Here is a 22908-nt window from a genome sequence, read left to right as displayed (position 1 = left end):
ACCTAAGGGCAGTGGGTCTGAGGCATCATCGTGATGGGCCATTCAGAAGGGCCATCGTCGTGATGACAGCTGGCCCTTCTGAAGACCCAGCACGTGTCAGTGCCAACGCCTTATCTCGCTGGGTCTACACGGGTCTACACGACGGCCTCACGGGAGGTGCTGTGATTCTGTCCGTGTTACAGCTGAGAAAACAGAGGCAGACCCCAGACTCAAGCCCAGGCAGCTGTCTCCGGAGCACAGCGTGGGACCCCCCGTCCCACCTCCCCTGCCGTCACCTTCCGCACCGGGCAGACCAGGCTCAAGGGCAGGGCTTCAGTGGGCTGCTTCACTCTGTGCTCTTCGCGTCCCTTGTGTCTAAAGTCGAGATGACTGCTCCTGCCCCGTGCTGAGGGGATTGAATGTGCAACAGCCCGCGGAGCACTGGGATGTGCAGGTGCTGACCAGCCAGACGCTCTCAGCAATCGCGGTGACTTGTCATCCTAGGGACCAGAGGACAGCCTGAAACACATGGTGGAGAGAGGACTGGCTTAGCAAAAGGGACACGTATGACCTGTTTATGAGCTAGGGCTCTTGGTCGGTGCAACAGAAAATCCAGCTTGAACTGGCCTCGGGGTAAGAGGACAACGGGCAGGTCCAGTTCGCTGGAAAGTCTTGAGGTGGGCCGGCGTCAGGCAGGGCCAGATCCAGGAGCTCAGTCGATCCCATGGAGACCCTTAACGTCTTAGTGCCTAGCTTCTGTCTTTTCCACATGAGCTCCTTCTCAGACTCCACCTGCTGGCAAGAGATGGTGTCCAGGAGCACTAGGCTTCATGGTCCCAGGGTCAAGTCTAGCAAGAGAAAGTCCTCCCTGCCTCTCAGGGGCTCGAGCCAAGCCCAGGGATCAGCTCTGACCACCTGTGGTTGGAATTCATGGCCAATCACCATGGCCCAGAGAATGCATTGCTCCGATTGGCCAGCCTGAGTCACATGCTGCACCCCTGGACTGAGGTGATTTGTTCTCTAAAGAACATCGGGACACTGTTATTTATAAGAACACTAAATGTACCAGAGCCGTGTCCAGCTCTGCCTCCCATTAGCCGTTTGGCTGTGAGGAGGTCCTGTGGCATCTCTCAGTCAGAGGGGACTTGCAAGGCCTATCGGGGACAGTAGCACACCCCCAGCGTCCTCCAGAGCAGAGGGACAGGAAAGGCTCCTGGGACATCAGCCACTCTGGAGACGCTTGGATGGTTCTGTGGTGCCATTGTCATTTGATGGGGTTGGCTCGCTGCCCAGTAGGGCATAGTTCTACACGGACACAGCAGCCCCAGGAGGAAGTCTGAGGCACATGTCCTTGGAGAGGGAGGGGGCAGAGGGGAGAGCAGTGGGCGTGGCTTCCAGCCTTCCAGGAGGAGGACGTGGCTGAGTCTAAGCCACCGGCAGGACCTCTTTGGGACTGGTGAGCACAGGGTCACGTGGCCCAAGTGAGCAGGGAGGCTGTGTGGCCTGTGGGTTTGGCTCCTAGGAGGGGAGAGGAGGGCCGAGGAGTGGAGACCCTGCCTTCTGAGACCCGCTCACCCAGCGTCCAACCCCCCACCCTAGCTGTCACCCCCTCAGACCCTGCTGGGCCAGGGCTCCATGCCCTGAGCAACACCCCTTCTCTTGAGTTCTGCGTCCCGGTGAAAGGCCCACAGCTGCTTATCTTGGGGCTGGTTGAAGCAACTCTTGCAGTGACTTCTAATAAACGTAAAATGAGTTCAGGGTGAGAGGAGCAGATAACCAACAACCTCGTCCACACTCAGGCTCCACCAGCTGCAGGTCGACAGCCGTCCATGTCCCTGGTGACTGCCTGGCCAGCAGGACGACGGGGACAGACACTGAGCACCCAGTTGATAACTCCCTGCCCTGGGTCCCTCCCAGGTCAGAGTACCAAGCTTCATGGTACCTCCTGGACCTGGGTCCCAGAAAGAGATGACCCCCAACATCCTGATCTCCTGCTATAACTCTTTAGAGACCTGCTGTCCAGGAACTAATGTCACCCATTGTAAAAAATCTGTTTTTATTTTTCAGCCCACGTCTCCCATAGGATAACGAGTCTCATCCATTAACTGCCTGCTGTGCTGTTTGTTTGTGCTAAATTTATCTCCCTGGGCTCCACAGGGAACCCTTATTCTTAGCATTCAGGGACCCGGAGGAAAAGGCACGTTCACCTTCTTTTCCCCTTTCTGACCTAAAAGACCTGAATGGTGTTTCCTCTTGGCTGTGTCTTTCTAGCCCAAAAGAGCCTTGGCTGTGTCCCTGTGGCCACCCAGCCCTCCTTGATTGACCCTCCCCTGCCATCTTTGCTGCTCCTGATGATCTCGGATTGTAGTAAAGAGCCTTCGCTGTTCCGTGTGCAGCTCCCGTATGACCCTCTCTCCGGGCAGTAGTGGCTTGGTACAGTGGCTTCCATGAACCCCCGGGGTTTTCCTGGGCTTGCCAGCTGGCACTCGGGCCCACCGGCCCCCAGGGACAGTTCACATCACTCTTCCCAAGCATACTGCCATGCATTTTGTCCACACTGGGGTCCATCTGTCCCTCTTCACCCACTAACACCACCTCACAAGACCCTCTCGTGACCTATCATAAATGGCCTGGCACCTTACCACCCATAGAAGTTTAGTGTCCTCGGCAAATGTGGAGACTTGACTGGGCATTTATTCCCCCAGGTCACTTAGAACGACTGTGAATAAGGCAAGGTCTGGCCCTGAACCAGCGTGAATCTCGTGGCTTCCGTTCGTCCATCCAGAAACATGCCCACATGTCCCCGCCCCACAGGTGCGGGTGGGCAGCCAGGTCCAGGGCCTTGGGACAGCACTTTTCAGAGGTGTCCAGAAAACCTGGATGGCTGCCCCTCTTTTTAAGCCCAGCGTTCTTGTCCACCAGGGAGGCTGGGAAACCCTCCTGCACTTCCATGCACCCCGGATGCGGCCGGGACTGTGCCAGGCGGGGTTTCCGCAGTTGCTGCGTCTTTCCCACATCACCCGTGGGCAGAGAAGGGCAGAGCACCAGCCCCAAAGCCGGCATGGTTCCCAGAACACCACGCCAGGTGGAAATTGTTTAACTATATTCCCATGACTGGAAAATTCTGGTAATTGTGTAATAACGGCGGCGGCGGCGGCAACAGCACTCAGCAATTACCCAGGGTTTTTCATCTTCAGACCACTTTACCCACATTAACTAATTAGGCCTCCCAGCCCCCCTCCAAAGCAGGGGAGTGCTGCTCCCCCCAGTGCCTGCGCTGGCTCAGCGAGGCCGAGGCCGGTGGCTACAGGGCCGCAGGGATCCCCCTGGCAGTGGGCAGCAGCCTCCTTCCCATGTGAGCAGGAAAGGAAGCCCCATGCGGGCCTCCCATGCCTCTCACAGCTGTCTCCCCACGCTCCCCAGTCTGCTGAGCACTGGCAAGGAAGTGGGGAAGTTGTCTGCATCCCTGCCACCTGGGACCGCAACGGGGTCCCAGCAATGCCCGGCTGGTGACACAGGGCCCAGGCTCCCAGGGAACACACAGCCAGTGACACAGGGCCCAGGGTCCCAGGGAACGCACAGCTGACAGCTGTGTGGGGGGGGGCCTGCTGGGGGACCAGCCCCCCCCCCCTTTGGTTTCTATTACTTTCCTTTCTCTCTCTGTTTGCTTCTTTAACTGCACCAACTTTGGGGACCTGGGTTTATTCCCCACCGTCACCAGGTGCTCAGCTCCTGGCTGTCCACCCCTGCCCCATCCCACAGTCCTGCTGGACCCCAGAGGATGTCCTGCAGTTCCTTACCGTGGGGACAGGACTCTGCCATCTTGCCCCTGCCCTGAGGTCAGGATTCCAGCCTCATCCCTTCTCTCGCTGCTCCCTGCACCCCACGTGACCCGGCAAGCTCCCTTGGACCCGTTTTTTCTCCGGTACAGACACTAACTGGGCTGTGGCGGCTCAGGGCACCGAGGCTGGGCACACAGCTCTCCATCCACCATCCAGCAGGTTCTCTCGGAGCCTCAGGGTTCCTGGTGGAGAGGCAGGCAGCTTGGGACTCAGGGCTGGGTTGAATCGCGGAGTCCTGAGCAGTGAGGGTCTACACCTCTGGAGCACATAACCCTAGCTAATGCCTAAACTCTGGGTCTGCAAGGAACTAAACTAGGAAATGGAGGTGGGGCTTAAAGGTGGCGCCTGGAACACAGCTGACACTCAGCAAGTTATCTTTGCAAAGAGAAGCACCACTCAGAGGTGTGTGCCGGCAATATGAACACTGTCCTACTCCCCGAGGGGCACCCAGCCGTCACCCAGGGCTGGCAGTGAAACGCGGCAGTCCCCGCATGGCCGCCCGCGAGGCTCCCCTTCCCACCTGGGCCAGGGCGGAGAGGAGAGGAGGGAGGCCGCCACCTGCAGGCTGGCAGACCCTCGGCGGCCACCCACCCTGGCCCTGGAGGGCATGAGGGCACAGTTCTCACATTTCCATTAGCAGGGGACAGAGGGGATCGAACTGAGACTGCCAGGGCTCCATGACAGGCTTCTCTGCCAATGGGGACATCCACCCACCTCACACTGTTATCTAGAGCAGGGGAGAAATGCCAGGCTGCCCACGGCTGCTGGAGCACAGGCCAGAGGATTCTTCTGTGCTTTGTTTGCAGTGTAGGGACACCCACAGACGGGCTACCTGGAGTCATCATCTTCTCAGTTCCCTAATACATTCTTCCCTTCCTCCCACTGGCTTCGCATGCCCGTTTTATGGGCGCTGTCCCTGTTTCCTGAGCACCCCGGGGCAGGGCAGGCTCTGCCTCCAAGGATCAGGAGAGGGGGGCTCTCTGGGACAAACGCCGCAGAAATAGTGCTCGTAGGACAAATGCAATAACAGACCAGGGTTGTGGTGCAAACAGGGCTGATTTACGCCCTGCCTCCCTCCCCCGCACCCCCCCCCCCGGGCTGGTGGTGCGCAGGGCCCCCCCCCCGGGCCCCGGCGGCAAGTGGGGAGGTGTGTGGCACCGTTACATGCTATTATGACTTCCCGGGTAACGTATACATTCCCGCTATCGTGCGGCCTCTCTCCCTCATTCTTCATGGGAACTGGCACGAGATTAATGATGGGGCCCCCGGAGAAACGGAACACCATGCCACTCTGATTTATTGACCACTTAGCGTTGATGAAGCTGCAAACAAGAGTCAAACAGATGTTGCAGCTGCATTTTTCTTTATCAAAACCAACCGCTTTTTGCATTTTTAACCACTTCTTGCACCGCTGTCCTGCTCACTCCACAGAAAGAAAGGGATGCAGGTTCTGGGCCCCGTCCTGCCCAGCAGAAGCATAAGACCGGGGCCGTGGGGCCCCCAACACCCGCTGCCCAGAGCCCGCCCCTGGCAGTGGCCGAACGGAGGACACGAGCCCCCCCCCAGACTCTGACACCAGGTGACATGGGTCCTCGCCGTGGGCCCCTGGTGAAGGGCACACTGCTGCCCCTTCACCCCGTCGCAGGGCCTGCTGGGCAGACCCTGGGGTGGGGTGTGGGGGGCTCAGCATGTGGAGGCGCAGGGCCTAGCCACCCCCTGCCAGCTGGAATGCCTCCTGCCTCTGCCTTAGACGAGGAGCAGATACGGGATACCCACTCACATTGGCGAGGCCGGTGGCCTGGCATGTGAGTGCTGGCTAGGGGTCAGGCCCATCCTGAGCCCCTTACCCTCCTCCTGCCCTCCCAACAAGGCAGGGACAGTCGTCCATCTCCCCCATGCTAAAGAGCATGCTCGGGCACAGCCACAAACGCTGCCGCCGCGGAACAGCCACCCCTGCGCCGCCCCTCCCCTCTCAGAAGCCACAAGCCATGGGAGCTGTGGGGTCCCCCTCCAGGCCGGAGGTCAGCGCTCTCTGAGGGAAGCCTTGGCAGCCACCACCCCTGTCTCTGCACCAGGCCGGCCGCCCACCCTGAGCGCCATCAGCCTGGGCGTCCACGGCTCTCTGCTGTGCCTCTTGGTCAGTGTCTCTCTCTCCTTCCTCCTCCCTTCCTCTCCTTCCTGCCCCAGCCCCAGCCTGAGGTCCAGGCCTCCAGGTCTGAGTCCTGCCCAGGGGGCCAAGCCCACTTCTCCCTGGTGGGGGCTTTTCCAGGAAAGCCTGTGGGAGCGATGGGGAGACGCAGCTCAGCCCTGCCCACCTGCCGTTTCCCTGGCTCGCTGAGCCCCGCTTGCCCGGGCCAGAGAGTCTGAAGTCCTAGTGTCTGCGGCACGGCCGATCCACATCGCTTGACCAGGATTGGCACCCCCGGCCACCGCCTCTGCTGACCATTCCAGCCACTGAACACCCACACAGCAGCTGCCACCCTCATGGAGGAACGGAGCGAGGGACACTTTCTTGTCCAAAGCAGTCTCCTGTCCTCAAATCCCCACCACCTGTCATAAGAAGATGAAATAGCCAGGCAGTCAGTCACTGTAGCTCCCCCCACTGCCTGGCCAGTCGCTCACCTCCAGCCTGCCCGTCCCCGCACCTGCACATGCCCAGCCCCAAGGTGGGAGGCTGTCCTGGTCCCCAGGTCTCCCCATGCGGACCCCAGCCTCCAGGGACACCCTGGTCAGGAAGGACGAGCCTGCACTTGAAGGGGAGACAGAATCCCCCACCCTGGCCTCTCCGTCGGCCCCCTTTTGCAGAAGGAAGCTCTACCAGGTGGGGGCAGCTTTGGTGTGGACAGTGCACCCAATCAGGGCAGCGACTTCCTCTGAAACTCGGCGGTCCACTGAGTGCAGCTCAAATGCTGGGTGAGCCTCTGGCCAGGCCAGGAGCAGAGCCCAGGGTGAGCGGGCACCTTGGGTACCAGAAGCTCGTTCCCCAGAGCCCCAGGGCATTGGCAAGGGCTCCTGGCTTCCAGTGAATGCTGAAGGTGTTTCCTTTGGCTTTGTACTGTATCCGTGATTCCCAAACTGTGTTCCAGAGAACGAACGCTAGGGTCCCACGAGGCGCTCAGGTTCATGGTCAGATAAGCCTGGCAAGCCTTCCCGCACACGTGGAGAGGTCCTGGGCAGGGTGCCTGGGCAGGGCACCGTCAAGGCTCTGACAAGTCCTGCAGTGAAGGAGCCGGTTAACCATCCGAGCATTCTTTATGCAGAACACTCTTCACTTCCCCGGTGCCTGTGGATGTACGGGTCCCTGGTGTGTCCTCCTTACTCCCTTTTGTCCCCACGGGTCAGGTGAAAGGAGCTGTCTAGAAAGGATGAGTTAGGACGCGACTAAGTTGGGCTCCTGGGGTTACCCTCCCAGCACCTTCAGCCAACGAGTCCCCTGCCCACAGCTCCTGGCGGCCTGCAGTGGATTTCAGCTGCTGACCCTTGTCCCCCAGAAATTCCGTGCCGGTCTGCGGAAGATTTAGCCATCTGATATTGTGTGAGGGTTATAGATTCTCCGAAACTTCTGACAGACCAGCAGTTGGAAACTACTGGGCTAAGGGACCAGATGAGCCTCTGAAGAAGGGGCCGAGGGCTCCTGGTCCCCCATGGGTGCTGGAAGAGGCAGCTCCCCCTCCTCACATGCCACTCTTCCCCTCCTCTCCTGTCTGTCTGTCCCTCAGGATGACATGCCTGATTGGAGGCGGGGGGGGGACCCTGAGAGCTGAGTCACCAGGGAGGACACAGCTTCCCAGACACTCCCTCCCCCAGCTGAGGTCAGTGCCCTGGGCACATTGGTTGGCTGGTGCCCTAGGGCAGCTGGCTGCCACCCCCCTCCTTGGCATTCAGCAGGGAGGGCAGCATGTGCCACATGCCAGGCCCGCTCTGGGCTCGGGGAGCCCACTGGGGACAGACGGAGCTCAGCCATCAGAGCTCGGGGGAACAAGCCAGACTGGCAGCGACTGCTCAGATGTGAGAGGCGGCAACGGCTGCTGTTTAGAAAGCAAAGGGGCGTCACGGAGCAGGGCCTGGCGGGCGTGGGGGCGGCACTGTTTGGGGATCACTGAGTAAGGTGTCTGTGAGGGGGCAGCAGTGAGACTGACACCAGTGAGTACCCCGGAGCACGCCAGCCAGGGAGAACAGGGAGTGTGGCAGACGTGGGGAAGGGAGGGGAGGGGCGCCCCCCCCCCCCCGGGAGCCTAGGGGCCTGTGAGTGGCTGGAGGGAGAAACAGATGGCGGGCCTGGTGACCATCTCAGGGGTGTGGGCGTCCTTCACCATCGCTGGAATTACAGGATCATGCCTGTGGGTGTTGGGGGAGTGGACTGGGAGGGAGGGCGGGAGGGAGAGGAGATGCAGGCGGAGGGTCCACCCGACAGGAGATGGGTTCAGACTCGCTGTTCTCCGGGCGAGATAGCACTCTATGGGGCAGGGTGCGGACAGAAGTTGGTGACGGGAGTTAGGAGGGAGAGGGAGAGAGAGGCAGAATGGGTAACTCCCAGGTGTTGACCTGGATGACTGGGGGAAGACGGCTGCCATTCCTCATGGGGTGCAGCCTGGGACAGGCCATTGGGCTCAGGCTGGGAAGTCAGGGCATTCACGAGGCCCCCTCAGGAATTGTCAGTGGCCAGCCTGACAGGTGCGCCGGGAGGGGGCAGAGGGGTGGGGCCGCAGAGAGAACACGGGGACCCTGGGAGCTTGGTGGGCTGAAAGCCGTGAGGCTGCAGGAGGGCACCGAGGGGGCAGTGGGGACGGGAGGGTCCTGGGCGGCTCACAGAGGACGGGGTCTACACACAGTACGAGGAGGGTCAGGACAGACAGGCCGCCTGCGGAGAACGGATGCGTGTGAGTGGGCAAGCTGCCTGCCGGAAGCTCAGCGCCGGTCACTCTCTCCGGAGAAATGTCAAATGTCTGTTTGGCTTGGGGTTTGGTGACGACTGACACTTAGGCAGGGACTTGTCTGTCCCCATGAGGCTTCACACTCACGGGCCCCAGCGTGTCTCCCTACAGCCACCCCGTGGGGAGGGCAGGGGCACTGTCCCCTTCACAGGCCAGGAGCTGAGGCCCACCGAAAGGACAGGATGGGACCTTCTTGTCCATAGCTTTTCCCGGAAGGTTCTGGAACTTCTCTGAGACTTGTACTTATTCTCAGCTCTCCCCTCCACAGCCCCAGACCACCCCCGCCCCCCAGGTTCACACCAGGCCAGGCCTCCAGGACTTTCCAGGGGTCATCTTCCGAGGTCATGTTCCCTTCGGGCGGGGTGACCTCTAGCATCCCCATGGAAGTCCTCTAGCACAGGTGAGCCTGGGGACAGACTCTTGTCCGACCCCCACACACCAGGCCTGTCCTGGGTGGTGAACCCTGGGGAAGCCCTGTAGCGGCCCGGGGAAGCCAAGGCCGGCTGGCTCCACACTGTTCAGAGTTGGGGCTGCAGAGTCCCGGGCAGTGTCCCGGCCCTCCCGCCTTCTCAGCCCCACCAGCAGAGCTGCACTCGGTGGGGGCCCAACGTTGTCATGAGCGCTCAGGAAACGGATACACCGGGACTCTACACTAATATATTTTCTTGCCAAAAACACCCAATAAAATGTACGACTAATGAATGAGGTGGCAATGGTGCCAAGGAGCGACGTGTGCCCCAAATTTCCCAAAACACCTCCATCACTCTGTCTTCAAACCAGCCTCCAGCCGGGAAGTCAGCACTTAAAATTCAACAGGGGGCTCTCAGCTGCAAGGGACGCCAGGCCTGGGACGGAGTCCGTGGTTCAGATAGAAAGCAGGAAGCCGCCTGCTTCCATGTTTCCTAATCCCAAACCTGGTCCCGTGAAGCCCGCGGAGGCTGGGACTCCCTCTCCATTGTAGCAAGGCTGTTGAGAAGGACAAGGCCCAGAGTGGGAGCTCGGGGGGGGGGGGGGGCTGGTCCCTGATTCCAGAGAATTCAGAACCCCTAAGTCAGTAGTTACAGATGTGGAGCCCCAGTCACTGGGTCTGTGAACTCCTAACATGGGCTGTCACTGTGACTTGGGGAGTTTTTCGAGGCTGGGAGTATCTGCAGCCTTTGCTGAATTCTCAAAGAGGCCTTAGACCCGGAAAAGGTTAAGAACCAGCCGGGCTGTAAGCCTCTTACAAACGCAGGGCTCACAAAGACTGCCTGTCCTTCATAGACCCAGAAAACCCAAGCCAGATGTCAGTTGCACACAAATCTAGGAAAGTAAGGATGAGACGTCCCAAGTCAGCCAAATTCAATTCCACTAATGTGAAAGGGGCCAATGGTCACTGCCAGGCACCGTGATCACTCCGGGGCATTGCCCCTGGGGTGGAGGAGATCGAGGAGACGTACAGACTGTTAGGACGCAAACCCGATCGCCATCCTGCTGTCGTCAAGATAAAGAGGGTGAGGTATCTGGGAATGCTTCCTGGAGGAGGCGGCGAGCCTGCTGCTCATCCTCCAAGAATAGGTGGAGGCTGGTTATGCAGAAATGGAGCTGGGCACTGAAGGAAGGCACAGAGCTTTCTGAAATAGGAGAGTTCGGGGGGGCTCCATGCAGGCACCCCTGGTGTGTGGGTTTGGGTGCATGGTGAAGCGGTCCTCGGCTCCCCAAGCCCCTGCCTGTCTTGCTGCCTTGGTCTCCCGCAGCCTTGGCCTCCCGCAGCCTTGGCCAGGCACTTGGTTGGGCTGTGGGGCAGGAAGCCGCAGGTCTTGCATCTCCCGGGTGGCTGACATGCCACCCTGCAGGGCCCAGCTCCAGCTCAGGCTCCAGGACGGGGATCAGAAGAAGTGTTGGTGGCCTGCTGATCCCGCAGCCCTTTGATCCTCCCTCTGTCTTGCTCAGCAGCCGGTGCTGCCTCTCCTCCAGGCCCAGGCCCAGGCAGCAGTCCCAAGCCCAGGCGCCGCCCTGAAGAGGCAGAGCTCTGGTCTCAGGAAGCGCACAGGGCAGGGACTCAGGGGTGCCTCCTCAGGTCCCCTGGACCACCCCCTCCATGCAACGAGCAGAGCATGTCTACAGCCCACTTCCCCCTCAGGCACATGGCCAGGATGCAGTGAATATGAGGCAGGAAAGCTCCGAGACCCGGCGGAAACAGGCCTGGCTTCCGGCCAAGGCTCGCGCTCGCTCGCTCTCTCTCTCTCTCTCTCTCTCTAGACACACAGCTTCGGGCAAAAGTCACAGTGTCTCTGGGCTCAGTCTCCTCGTTGGAGAGGGAGGGCGCCTGGCCCTGCCCTGCCCAGCCCGCTCCCCAGCTGGCGTGGGCACCAAATTAGAGAATGGCTGGAAGCACTTCGAAGTGAACACGGCGCACACCCATGTCAGGGATTAGCGCCGTTATGAAAGAGCGTGATTACTGCCACCCAGAAAAGCTGCCATTACGGAGGAGGCTCCTGGCCGTGTTGATTTAATTTCCTGGTTAACTGAGCGTTGGCAAGGGAGGAAAAAAAAAAAAGCCCTCTGTTTCAACCCTTACTGAAAATCTTCTTAAATTACACCAGTCACTTTCTTGTACTGGTCCTGTGTCCTCGTGAGTCTGTTTATTAACTCATTGATTGACTCACGTATCCATTTGTTACGCTCACTCTGACCATACCCAGAAAAGTGACAGCAGGCCCAGCCTCCACGCCTGGGGTCCTCGTGCCACCTGGACCTCGTGGCCGGATGTCGAGCAGGAAAAGCAGAGGATACCGATCTGGGGAAAGGGCATGGGAAGGGATTCTCCAAGTGGCTTTTCTGTACAGTCCCCTGCAGCATCTTGGTATAATATTGTCAGAAGTTTCCTTAGAAGAAATACCTTCTGATTGGGTTAGAAGGTTCTTCTGTTTGTTTTTTATCGTTGTTTGTTTTTTTGGCTGTATTATAAAGGGACATGTTTGTTTGCTTTTCATCAAATGTGTCAGGTCTGACTTTGCCCCAAACCAGCCTTACCTTCCGGGAGCCAGGGAAAGCCGGGGGGGGGGGGGGGGCACTGGGTTATTTGCATTGAAGCTGCCACGCCCACAGACAACCCTGGCATGTCCCCGTCAGACCTGGTAGTGGGCAGACAGGAACCCAGGGACTGAGGGTATTTTGAGTTGAGTCTGATGGAAAGAGGCCAACCCATCTCGGTAGAACCATTTGGGGACACACTGCTTGCAAAGGCTCCCCCAGAGTTCCTCCCGTTCTTCAGTTCTGGGGAGGATTTCAAGAAGGCGTTCCCAGGGGTCGTGAGTGGCGACTGCCTCCTGGGTGGGGCCAGGAAGGCGTGTGCTGTGGGGCTGTTTGTCCGGGCAGAGGGGTGTCCATTCTTGGAAGCGGGATGCCTTGCCCCCCAGGAAGAAGCAAGTGACGATCCCTGTCTGTGGGATAGCCGCGAGCTGTGGTGAGGGCGTGTGTGTAAAGCACAGGCCAGCCCGGTGCACCTGGGCAGCTAGTGGCGGACAGTCCAGGGTCTGTGAGCCGGAGATGCGTCTGACCTTCTGTGTGGTCCTTTGTTACACACCAGCCAGACACGTGTAAGCAGTGGTCCTCCACTGGGGACCAGTCTATCCCCCAGGGCACATTCGGCAGTGTCTGGAGACACTTCTAGTTGTCGTGACGGCAAGTTGTGGGTTCGTGGCATCCAGGCAGGTTGACACCAGGGATGCTGCCTCGCATGCACAGCCCCACCACGGGGAACGGCCTGACTCGCGGGCCTGCGTCAGCGAGGTTGGGAAGCCTGGTGCGCAGACACGCGGTCCGTCCGTACCGGCTGGGGGGAGGACCCTGGTTGGGCCCCGTGCCGCCCTCATGCTGCCAGTCTCTGTGCTCTCCCCGCAGAACCCCGACATCGTCCTGGTGCACTATCTCAACGTGCCGGCCATCGAGGACTGTGGCAAGCCCTGCGGCCCCATCCTCTGCTCCATCAACACCGACAAGAAGGAGTGGGCGAAATGGACGAAAGAGGAGCTCATCGGGCAGCTGAAGCCCATGTGTGAGTAGGCTCGGCTGCCTGGCCCAGAGACTGGGCTGGCATCATCCTGGCGAGGCCAGGAGGCCCTCCGTGGCCTTGGCAACCGAGGTGCAGGAGCCCCCATCACCTCAGATGACAGTGACGTGGTGAAGTAGCTGTGAGGAGGGTCGCTCCCACCCCATCCCTTCGCTGGCTCTTCACCAGTCCCCTACGGGATAGGCAGGGCGCAGAATGCCTGGGCCACAGTGCAGGTGGGAACAGCGAGGCTCAGAGGCTCAGGGAGGAGCCGGGCCGGGAGAGGGGGCACTAATGTCTCCTGGGCGGCAGGCAGGAGAACGATGGCAGTCTGGGGAGGGAAGGGCCTGTGGGGCCCGGGAGGGACTGGCAGGACCTGGCGGCCTCCTGTCCTTGGCCCATCTGCTCCTGGATGAGAGGCCCTGGCCCCCAGACTGGGTGGCACATGGCTGATGGTAATGGAGCTGATTTCGTTCTGTCGGCAAAGCGATGCTTTCTGAGGCATCTGTCAGGTGCAGATCACTGACTGCAAACCTCCAAGTGAGTCCAGAGAGCCTGGCCCCCTCAGCCAAAGCCACATCGCCATGGGCCACGGCTCTGAGCGGCCACTAGGGGTTCTTGGTGGCCTCTCCTGCCACCTGGACACCTGGGCTCAGGAAGAACACGCATGGGTCTGCTGAATCCAAGAAGAGCCCGGGGGCCATCCAGTGCTGGACACAGGGCCGAGCATTCCGGAACATTGACCTCAGGCTTTGGACAAAGACCTGTCATCATGCAGGACCTCAGAGAGTGGGTCCACGGGTCCTTCGCAGCACGCGCCACCTCTGGAAGCGGGCACCATGTACAGGGAGCAAGTGAAATGTTCTTTCCTGGAAGGAGTGAGTACCTACTTCTGGAAGTGTCCAAGCTGAGGCCAGGTGGCCCCTGCAGTAACCAGCTGATCTTCAGAGTTCCTCAGTGCTTGGACTTGGGGGGGTTTCAGGCTGGGATAGGGGATCAGGAGGGACAGAGGGTTCTGTGGGGAAGGGGAGGTTTACAGCCCAGCTGGCCCAGGGACTAAACCCCAAATGGAACTCATTCTGATGTCACCCTCCCGAGCCGGGACGCTCCAGCCAGTTTGCCGCTGCCACAAGGAACCTAGAACCAGACAGCCCAGGGGCCTCCGGGCTCAGGCTGTGTCCCCCACCAGAGGGCGCGGGGCTTAAGCTCCGTGAACTCCGGGGCTGGAGCCTGGACCTCTGCTGCTTCCCAGGAGGGACCCCGAAAGCCTGTTCAAAAGTCTTCAGTGCATGAAGAAAATCACGTAAAACTACAACAAACTCCCCCAACTCCTGTAACCCCGGGCTCCCCGGGGGCATGGCGCCGGAGCCGAGCGGCACCCCAGACTGGGTGGCACATGGCTGATGGTAATCGAGCTGATTTCAGACACTCAGGGTGCACATGGGTGCGTGGCTCTGGTCACAGATGCACAGCCTGGAGACGTGGCCCCAGGAAACGTGGCCCCAATCAAAGCCTCAGCGCCGATCAGCGTAGCACGCACACAGGGCACAGCTCACGGTGCTCGGGGGAGGCAGAGGGGCTGGGAGCCAAGGAGGCATTGGGTTTGGCTCCAGAACCAGGCGTGCCACCCAGCGCTGGAGCCAAGCACATTAGCTTCGTCACATTCTCACATGAATCACATCCCTCTGAAGACTTCACAGTTTGATTTCCTGATGTTCCCCCATTTCTCTGCCTGCAGCAGTCGTCAGTGGTTTAATCACAGCGTTGTGCTCACCAGTGGTGCGGGGAGGGGGGTGCACCTTCGCCTCACCCGCCACAGAGGTTCTTTGGCTTTGGGGACCTCACACACGCCGACTAGTGAGCCAGACTGGGTCCGAGAACCCCAGTGGTTCTTGCCACCACTGTGTCCTTTGAGGGATAGACTGCCTGCAAAATGAAGGATGCCTTTGCCAGATTTAAAAGGAAAAAAAAAAGACAGGGAAAAACTGTGATATCTGTTAGGAATTCCCCATAGGCTTCCAAAATGCTTCCTCTCACCAGCAGTCCCTTCTGTGATAGTTGGAATATGAGTCCTGCTGCTCTCTCTCTCTTTGCCATAGCAGTTCAAGGTTGACACGGCAGCCCCCATGTCAGGGACCAGCCATCTGGGCTCCTTTCAGCTGGTTGCTACGCCATTCCTAGAGTGTTGCCTTGTCTTACATGGTCCAAGGTGGCTGCTGCAGCTCCTGCCCTCACAACTGCATTCCAATCACTGAAAGCAGAGAAGAGAAAGTAGAGGGCAATCGTTTGCCTTTTAAGGGACAGGGCCCAGATGTTGTACACACTTCTATTCATGTATCATTGGCCAGAATGTGGTCAGATGGTCATTCCTGTTTGCAAAGAAGTCTGGGAAGTGTAGTCTTTTGCTCAGCACTACCAACCTGACATACTGTACTTTGGGCACTAGGGTTTGACATGTGAGTCATTCGGGGCCAAGTGGAGCCGAGCTCAAGCTGGGTACCCCCATAGGACCTCAGCTGAGAACTGCTCATCTCGGCCCAAGGCCTGAGGATGACTGGTTCGGTTCCTGTCTGAGAGTTAGAGTTTACAGAGTACAAGTGAACGTGACCTAAAGCCCCGCGCGTGTCATCTTGGAAATTCTGGGGTCTGTTCCAATGCAGCTGCTCTGAGCAGGCCCCAGCTTTGGGGCCAGCAAACTGCCATAGCATGAGAGGGGGGCTCGGCAGGTGGGTCCTCTCCTCCCAGGTCAATTTTGAGTGGGGAGGTGTGCTAGACAGGCTCTGAGCCTGTGTCCAACTAGCCCTGTGGGGAGCTTGCTCAGTGACCTTTGGCTTCCCAGGAGCATAGCAGTTCTGAGCCACTGTGCCCCTGCCTTCCGCCCTCTACTCTGGGTAAGCTGTCAGGGAGCCCACTGGGACTGGTTCCTGCAGAGTGGGCCCGCTCCTCTGATTACCCATGGCGTTCTGCCCTGCCCACGCCTTGGCAGCCCGGAAGGGGGCGGGCCTGCCAGCCACCTCCCAGCTAAGCGTCCGTGAGCTTGTGCCGTCCAGAGTGAGCAGAGGGCTTGAGTTTTAAGCTGTGTTCACAGCCCTTGCCCCAGCTGTCCCCACCCTGGCGGCCAGATGGCCTTGCATTCCGAAGCAAGGCCTGGGTCTCCCTGCAGCTCACGCAGTCCCAGAGCTCATCAGCAGCCCCACCAGTGTCTTCTGGACTGGGCTGCATTCCTACATCCTTGCCCAAGGTCCCCAGCTGTTGCTCCGGGGTCCAAGACCTCTGTGGTGGGGTCCTCAGCAGTACCACATGGCCAAGCCTGGGGGCTGGCCCCAGGGTCCGCATCCACACACGTGTTTTCACAGGCATGCTGGTTGGTACACACCTGTGGCTGGTACACATGCTCACACGTGCACAACGCGATGGCCCTTATCACCCACGCATGTAGCCGCCTTGCCCCAGTGCCTGGAAGCACAGACTGGCAGGCTCAGGTGGACATACAGGCGCAATCTGGACCAGAACCGGTGCCTGACATCTCCCCAGGGAAAGCGGATGAGTGGGCTTGAGCGGTAGTGAGACTGGGGGAGAGGTGCAGACGGCCACCCAGGAGCTGGGCTCGGAGTGCAGTGGGACCCGGAACCAGTCACTCGGCCTCTTGGGCCTCACCATCATCCTTCAGGGAAGGGAGCCCCACCCTGTGGTCATGGCTGTCACGTGACACCGTGGACACAAGCATGCAGGTGCGCGGCTGCGGCCTTCCACACGCAGTCAGGGAAGCTGGCCCTGTGTCTTGAGGTTGAGCCGTGCCAAGCTCTGTGCCAAGAGTGGGCACTGAAAGGCCAGCTGGACAGCCCTTCAGGGACTCCTGCATCCAGAAACACTGGGCTGGAACCAGCTTTTAGAGTGACTGCTCTGAGCCCTGCCCTGTGCGGGCCTGGGGCAAGGTGCCGGATGGGAGGAGCTCAGGCCCAGCCCCCAGGAAGGCAAACTGGAGAGCTGTGCCAGCTACTGGGTCCAAAGCAGACTGCACCGCAGGCAAGGACGGCTCTGCCTTCGGGAGCCTGGAAATTCAGAGAACCGAACACGGCAATAGTCAGCAGGCTCCTGGGGGCGGACTCGCCCAGGTCCTGATGATTTCAGGGACTCGGAGCCGGGCAGGAGGCAGGGGCCTCCCGGACGGGTTTGTGCACTACAGCATGGCGGGGGACACAGGCAAAAGCAGACACACAGCGTGGCACGAAGGTGATGGAGTGGTCACGCTTTAAGGACAAGCAGATACGCAGTGATGGAGGTCATGTTGAGGGCAAGAGGGTAAAGGTCATGCTGAGTATGAGAAAGCAGTGGCCATGTTGAGGAGGCCATGTTGAATTTGAGAGGGTGAAGGCCATGCATGCAGAGAATGAGGTGATCAAGGCTATGCTGAGTGTGAAGGAGGAGGCTGAGTGTGGGCGGTAGAGGTCACAGTGAAGGAGGGGGTGGAAGTCACATGAAGGAGGGGGTCGAGGTCATGTGGGGGGGTAGAAGTCATGTGAAGGAGGGGGTGGAGGTCATGTGAAGGGGGCTAGAGGTCATGTGAAGGAGGGTGAGCCCATGTGGGGCAGTGAGTATGCTCTTCCGGCCCCCAGCCATACACAGACGCCCAGGTCAGCTCTGGTCTGGGTGCCCCTGCAGCCTGCTAGTGTTTTCAGGAGCCACGTCCGGGCCCCTCACTGTGCCCTCAAGAAGAGCACATTCCTAGCCTCTGTGTGACTGCCAGGCCAGTGCCACAAGCCGCCAGGGACCCGGCAAAGCCCAGCACAGATGGAGACGGGGAACTCCTCACCGCTACTAAGGGGCGGGCGTGACAGGGGCTGACGGGGAGCGGGCTGGTCGGCTGCCCCTCCTGGGCTCCTAGCCCCACGTGCTGAGCCACTGAGCCCTACACCTCCAGTGCCCCCACCCCCCTTCCCCACATCCAGGAGGCCCTCGCTGTTGCAACGCCCAAGCCGAGGGTTTTATAGTCAGTGCATCTGTTGTTTCCTCATAATTTTCCAGACAAAGACCAAAGATCCAGTAAGAGGGGAAGTGTTTATTTGTTTTGCTTTTTTGCTTAGATTGTAATCCTGGTGATTATAGAAATATCAAGAAGTAAAATCAACAAAGGCTTCCCTCTCCCGATGCTGCACCAAAACCCGTTCCTGGTCGACTAGCGCCACCTGGTGGGCTAGCAGCAGAGCGGCTCCGAGAGGCCCACGGTCTGCAGGAGCGGGACTCCCCAGCCCGGCTCCTCCAGAGCCTGCAGACAGGAGGCTCTGTCCCACCCGTGCCTGGGGCCCTGGCTGCAAGGGAGCCTGGGAAGTGGTGGGAGGCCATCTTGGACCTGCTCTGCAAGTCTGGGGCAGTGGGCTCGGGGTGGGGGAGGAGCGAGTGCACCCCCTTTCCTTTCTGCCTCAGACATCACCTGGCAAAGCAAGTCACAAAGGTGCAGCCCCCACGAAACCACAGTCTGGGGCATGTGAGATAGGAGGTGAAGTGGTGGGGAGAGCAGTCTGGGGAAAGGGAGGCTGCTCTTAGAAAGGAGGATTTTTTTCTGCCAGAAATGTTCTCTTGGACGTGTTTTCCAGTGTCCCCGCCTCTGAAGGGGGGGGCTGGGAGTCAGGAACGAGTAGGTGTGCCCACCATGGGACTCGGGGCAGCCAGAGCAGTGGTGGTCCCCCCCCCTCAGTGCCCCCAGCCCCACACATCCTGGGCAGAGGGGTGGCTCAGCGCCAGGGGCGGCGCCCCACGTCACAAACACCTGGGCAGGTCGATAAAAAGGCAGGCTCCACCCTCCAAGACATTCTGAGTCCTCAGGTCTGAGTGGGCCTTAGGAACCTGAATGTTAACAAGCGAGATTCTCATGCTTTTTGAGAGATCCCGGCCAGAAGCCGACTCCAGCCAGAGCCGACCGAGAGATCCCGCCTTGGGGAGCAGGCCCCGGGCCTCGGAGCGGCGGCTGGTTCTCAGACTCCAGTGGGAAGGAGGCAGAGCCGGAGCCAGTGCTGACCTGGAACACGCACAGAGAAGGGGGTGTGGGGCTCTGGGTGTTCCAGGACCCTGGAGGCCTTTCCACAGAATCTGGGACAGGGTGTGCTGCCCTCCAAGTTTCCTCGTGTTACAAGTCAAATGTTAGTGCGCGGCACAAAGTGGGTCTTGCCAGACACTTCGTGACTTGAAGTCAAGAGAAGCCAGCCCCAGAATGCCGTCAAAGGAAGCACATCTGCGTCCCTGTCCCCACAGTAGACCCAGGGCCCAGGGAGCAGCTCTGTCCCTAAGGACAGAAGGCCCAGAAGGCTCTGGTCCCTGCCTGTGTCTGCAGGACCCGGAGTCACTGCGCTGGTGAGGACAGGACAGAAGGCTCAGAGAGGATTTCCCTGCCCGTGCTGGTTGTCCCTTTAGTGAAGGCCTGCTGGCTAGGGGGCAGGCTGGGTGGGTTCCTGTCATCCTTCTCTTCTGCCAGACTGTATTCTGGGCACCTCCCCACCTGGCCGAGAGCAGAGCAGGTAGTAGGCATGGAGGCAGGGCTGATTGTAGGTAGGCTGTGCTGCTTTTCCTGCTATGCTGGGAGGAGCCAGCTCATTTTGCAAATATGCCTTTCTCCCTCTGGCTAAAGTTCATCTAGCGGGCCCTGGCCTATTGGCTCAGCGGTAGAGCATCAGCCCAGCATGTGGAAGTCCCGGGTTCAATTCCTGGCCAGGGCACACAGGAGAAGAGCCTATTTGCTTCTCCACCCTTCTCCCTCTCCTTTCTCTCTGTCTCTCTCTTCCCCTCCCACAGCCAAAGCTCCATTGGAGCAAAGTTGGCCTGGACGCTGAGGATGGCTCCATGGCCTCCTCCTCAGGTGCTAGAATGGCTCTGGTTGCAGTGGAGCAATGCCCCAGATGGGCAGAGCATCGCCCCTTGATGGGCTTGCCTGGTGGATCCCGGTCGGGCGCATGCAGGAGTCTCTCTGCCTCCCTGCTTCTCACTTCAGAAAAATTTTTTTAAAAATTTTATTTAGCAGAATTGGCCCCCACAAAGGAGAACTAAAAGAGAGATACTCCTTTTGAGTCTGTGTCTCTCCCTGGCTACTTGCCACTCAGGGCTGTTTGGGCACCACGTACCACCTGCTGTTACAAACTCCTGGGTCCTTTCTGACATCCGCTCAGGCAGGAGACTTTGGCGGGGTGCACCTCTGAGCTGGAATTGGGGATACAAGGAGCACCGCCCACGTCCCGTGGCTGACTGACACCCGGAGCTAACACAGTCCTACTCATCCTGGAGGGTGGTTTGGTTAAACTTAGAATTCCTTGCCAACATTGAAATCTCTAGATCTCCAGCTTCTCTTTGAAAATCAAAGGTTCCGGGCCACAGTTAAGAGCCGAGAGGCAGCTGCCTCTTTCGATGGCACCTGCCTCCCTGTGGGTGACACCTCAGAACACCTGAGCCCCAAGTCTCACACGAAGCAAGATGGAAACTGTCTGGAACACTACTGGGTTCCTTGCCCCCACTGCCAGTGGCCAGGAGGGGCTGCTCAGGCCAGCGGTCACTGCCTGTCCTCTCTGCCCTCGGCCTGGGCCAGGAAGGATGGGTTGCAGTTAAACTCCAGTGAGAAGAGGGTTCCCGGGCCCACATGGCCCCTGGATGCGAGGTAATTGCCAAAGCTGCTTCTCTCTCGGCCAAACTGAGCCTCCGACATCACCAGACCATCAGAGAGCTTCAAGTACATTCACGCTCTTCCTACAGCGGCACGCAGAATTCCTGGAGATTCTAGAGCCTCAGGATGGCCCGCGACACCACATTCGTGTCCAGTCAGCAGGGCCGGTGCCCAAACACTGAGCCAGGGCCACTGTGTCACGGGATCTCTAGGAGATGGTCGGTGTGGCCACGTGCAGAGGTGCAGGGAGCACCACGCCCATGCGGCTGACTCCCCTGACATCACAGCTGTGACACTCCTGATTGGGAAGCCCCTCCTCCTGGCCTCTCCCCTGCGGGCTGAGGTCTGTCCCAGCTGGGAGGGGCAGTGGCTGTGTTAAGTTCTCAGGCACCCCGCCTTCTCCAGGGCACCGTGACTACTGGAGCACACCTGTGCCTCCCCGTGAAAGACGGGGGGGGGGGGGGGCGGGAGTCAGGTCCCACTGACCCACATCCCCAACATCCAGAACCAGGAACTGCAAACCCATTCAGGCTACGGCACCTACGTCCCTGAGCACACGTGCCATCCTGTCCCCAACCAGCCTCCAAACTCCTCAAAATGAGATTTCTGACCATGTCCTCAGGACCAGTAGGAGACTGAGAGTTGAAGACGAGCCAGGGAAATTGAATAGTATGTGGGTGTCTGGATATGAGAAGTTAAACCTAATGAAAATGTTATCCAGTTGAACCAAGAAATCAGAGGCAGAGCCTTTATCCCTGTCAACAAGAGTACAGCGAAAATTAAACCAATGCGCTGCCATTTCCCACTGACCTTGTTGCCATGGAGACTGCCTTCCCATGTCAACAACTCCAAGAAGGAATCCAGTTGGGCTCATTCACGCACTGAAAGGCCTTTGTCATGCAGTTCCTTAAATAGGGTGAACACACATCCCGGGCCACCAGGGAGCATCCCCGTTTGTACCATCGTCCCTCTGGATGATCACCGCACCGGTCTGCCTCCAAGGTGACCTGTCTGGGCAGCAAGCTATATGATCACCCTTTTTACAGGTCTTTACTGAGCATTGAGAACTGGATGCACCCAGGCTGGTGGGGGCAAGAAGGAAGGGCCCCCCACTACTAGGGGCCTCTGTTGGGCCGGGTTATCTCTGTAACCAATGTGCCACTTGTTATCTGCTCCTCACACCACCAAGAAACCTCTTCCCTTGCAGAAAAGCCAAACATCTGTTCCGGCAGGCGCCACCAGTGCCGTTACTGGAGTGGCCCACGCCCTGGCTGGTGCACCCTGTCGTCCTTCTAGAAGATACTGCTGCACAGGGCAAAGGGGCAGCCAGCTAGCGCTCCCCGGCTCGTGGGACCGCCATGGAGTGAGGGCCTTCCCGAGTTCTCCTTTCTGACTCCTTGTCCAGTTCCCCTCCAATGACGTTTCAGGGCAGAAGGGGTCTCTGGCTTGGGGCCCTTGACCCTGGCCAGCCTCAGCTCTCCTGTGGAGGCACTGAATCAGGATCCTCGGCGTGGGGCTCACTCATCTGGGTGTCTTTAAAGTCCCTTAGGGCACAGTGACAGGTCGTCAGGTGAACCAGAGCTGGGCACCCACTTGGCAGATGAGGAAAAGGCCCAGAGAAATCAGAGATCTTCCTTGCACCTTACGCCTGTAAGGCCAGCATGGTCCAGCCAGCCTGTCTCCCACCGGCCTTCCGCATGTCCCGGTCACTTCTTCCTGCACAGCTCATTCAGACACGGGGCTCAGGGTCTGCCCTGGCCGTCAGTAACGTCCCACCGCTGCTTAGAATAGCCGTGTCAGGAATGCCTGCTGTGGTTTCCGCTGACAATGAAGAGGAGGCCCTTCTGGGTCCCCATGTCTGACTAGGTGGGTCCCCTCCCCAATCCCACCCTCAGTGACTAGAAATCCAGGCAAGGAACCCCCGTCTGAGAGCCCAACACTGCCCCCACCAGTCCTACCTTCTCTGAGAGGAGTCTTTTTTGGGGTTCCCCATCTTTCATAGAAGTGTCGTCCCCTAAACGCCCCCCAGTCTCCACGATGAACGTGGCCAGGCCTCCGGGAGCCCCAGCGGCCCAGGTTCAGCTGCTGAGACATGTTCCTGGCCCAGGCCTCCCTCTCACTCTTGCTGGCTCCATATCTTCCGGGAGCAGGTCCACAGCAGGTCCCGCCTCCTGCTTCCTGCCCTGCGCCCTGGGGACCCAGACCCTTTCCTCTGCCATGGTCCAGGTGCCACAGCCAGTCCAGTGACCACACGCTCTGACCCAGCTGTCCTGGCTCCAGGGAGGAAGGTCGCAATGGAGGGGCCAGGGCCTTGAGAGCTTGTGCCCCTCCCACCCCAGCCCACCTGGCCCTCGGAAACAGTGGCACCCTCCATAGAGAGAGGGCAGTAGACAGCGGGGGGGGGGGGGGGGGGGCTGGGGAGACAGCCTCTAGCCCAACCCCACGTTTCTGGGTTACCTACACAGTCACCAGCTC

At 59.4% G+C, this 22908-nt stretch overlaps 1 protein-coding gene across 6 annotated transcripts in view; it reads left to right on the top strand.

Moving 5' to 3' along the window:
- LOC136331685 (calmodulin-binding transcription activator 1-like) overlaps positions 1-22908 on the top strand; it is a 724201-nt gene that overhangs the window by 602505 nt on the left and 98788 nt on the right. For 5 of the 6 annotated variants that reach the window (XM_066270563.1, XM_066270566.1, XM_066270565.1 and 2 more), the window contains one exon: positions 12641-12794. In XM_066270563.1, coding sequence (XP_066126660.1) covers positions 12641-12794 — 154 coding nt within the window. Of the gene's footprint in view, positions 1-10149; positions 10249-12640; positions 12795-22908 lie in introns of those variants that run through there. The other variant, XM_066270567.1, reaches the window with a different exon arrangement.

This window comes from Saccopteryx bilineata, chromosome 3 (genome assembly GCF_036850765.1).
Source record: "Saccopteryx bilineata isolate mSacBil1 chromosome 3, mSacBil1_pri_phased_curated, whole genome shotgun sequence".
In the NCBI taxonomy this organism is placed as follows: domain Eukaryota; kingdom Metazoa; phylum Chordata; class Mammalia; order Chiroptera; family Emballonuridae; genus Saccopteryx; species Saccopteryx bilineata.
The sequence above is the reverse complement of the archived record's forward strand: the minus strand, read 5'-3'. Positions and strand labels throughout refer to the sequence as shown.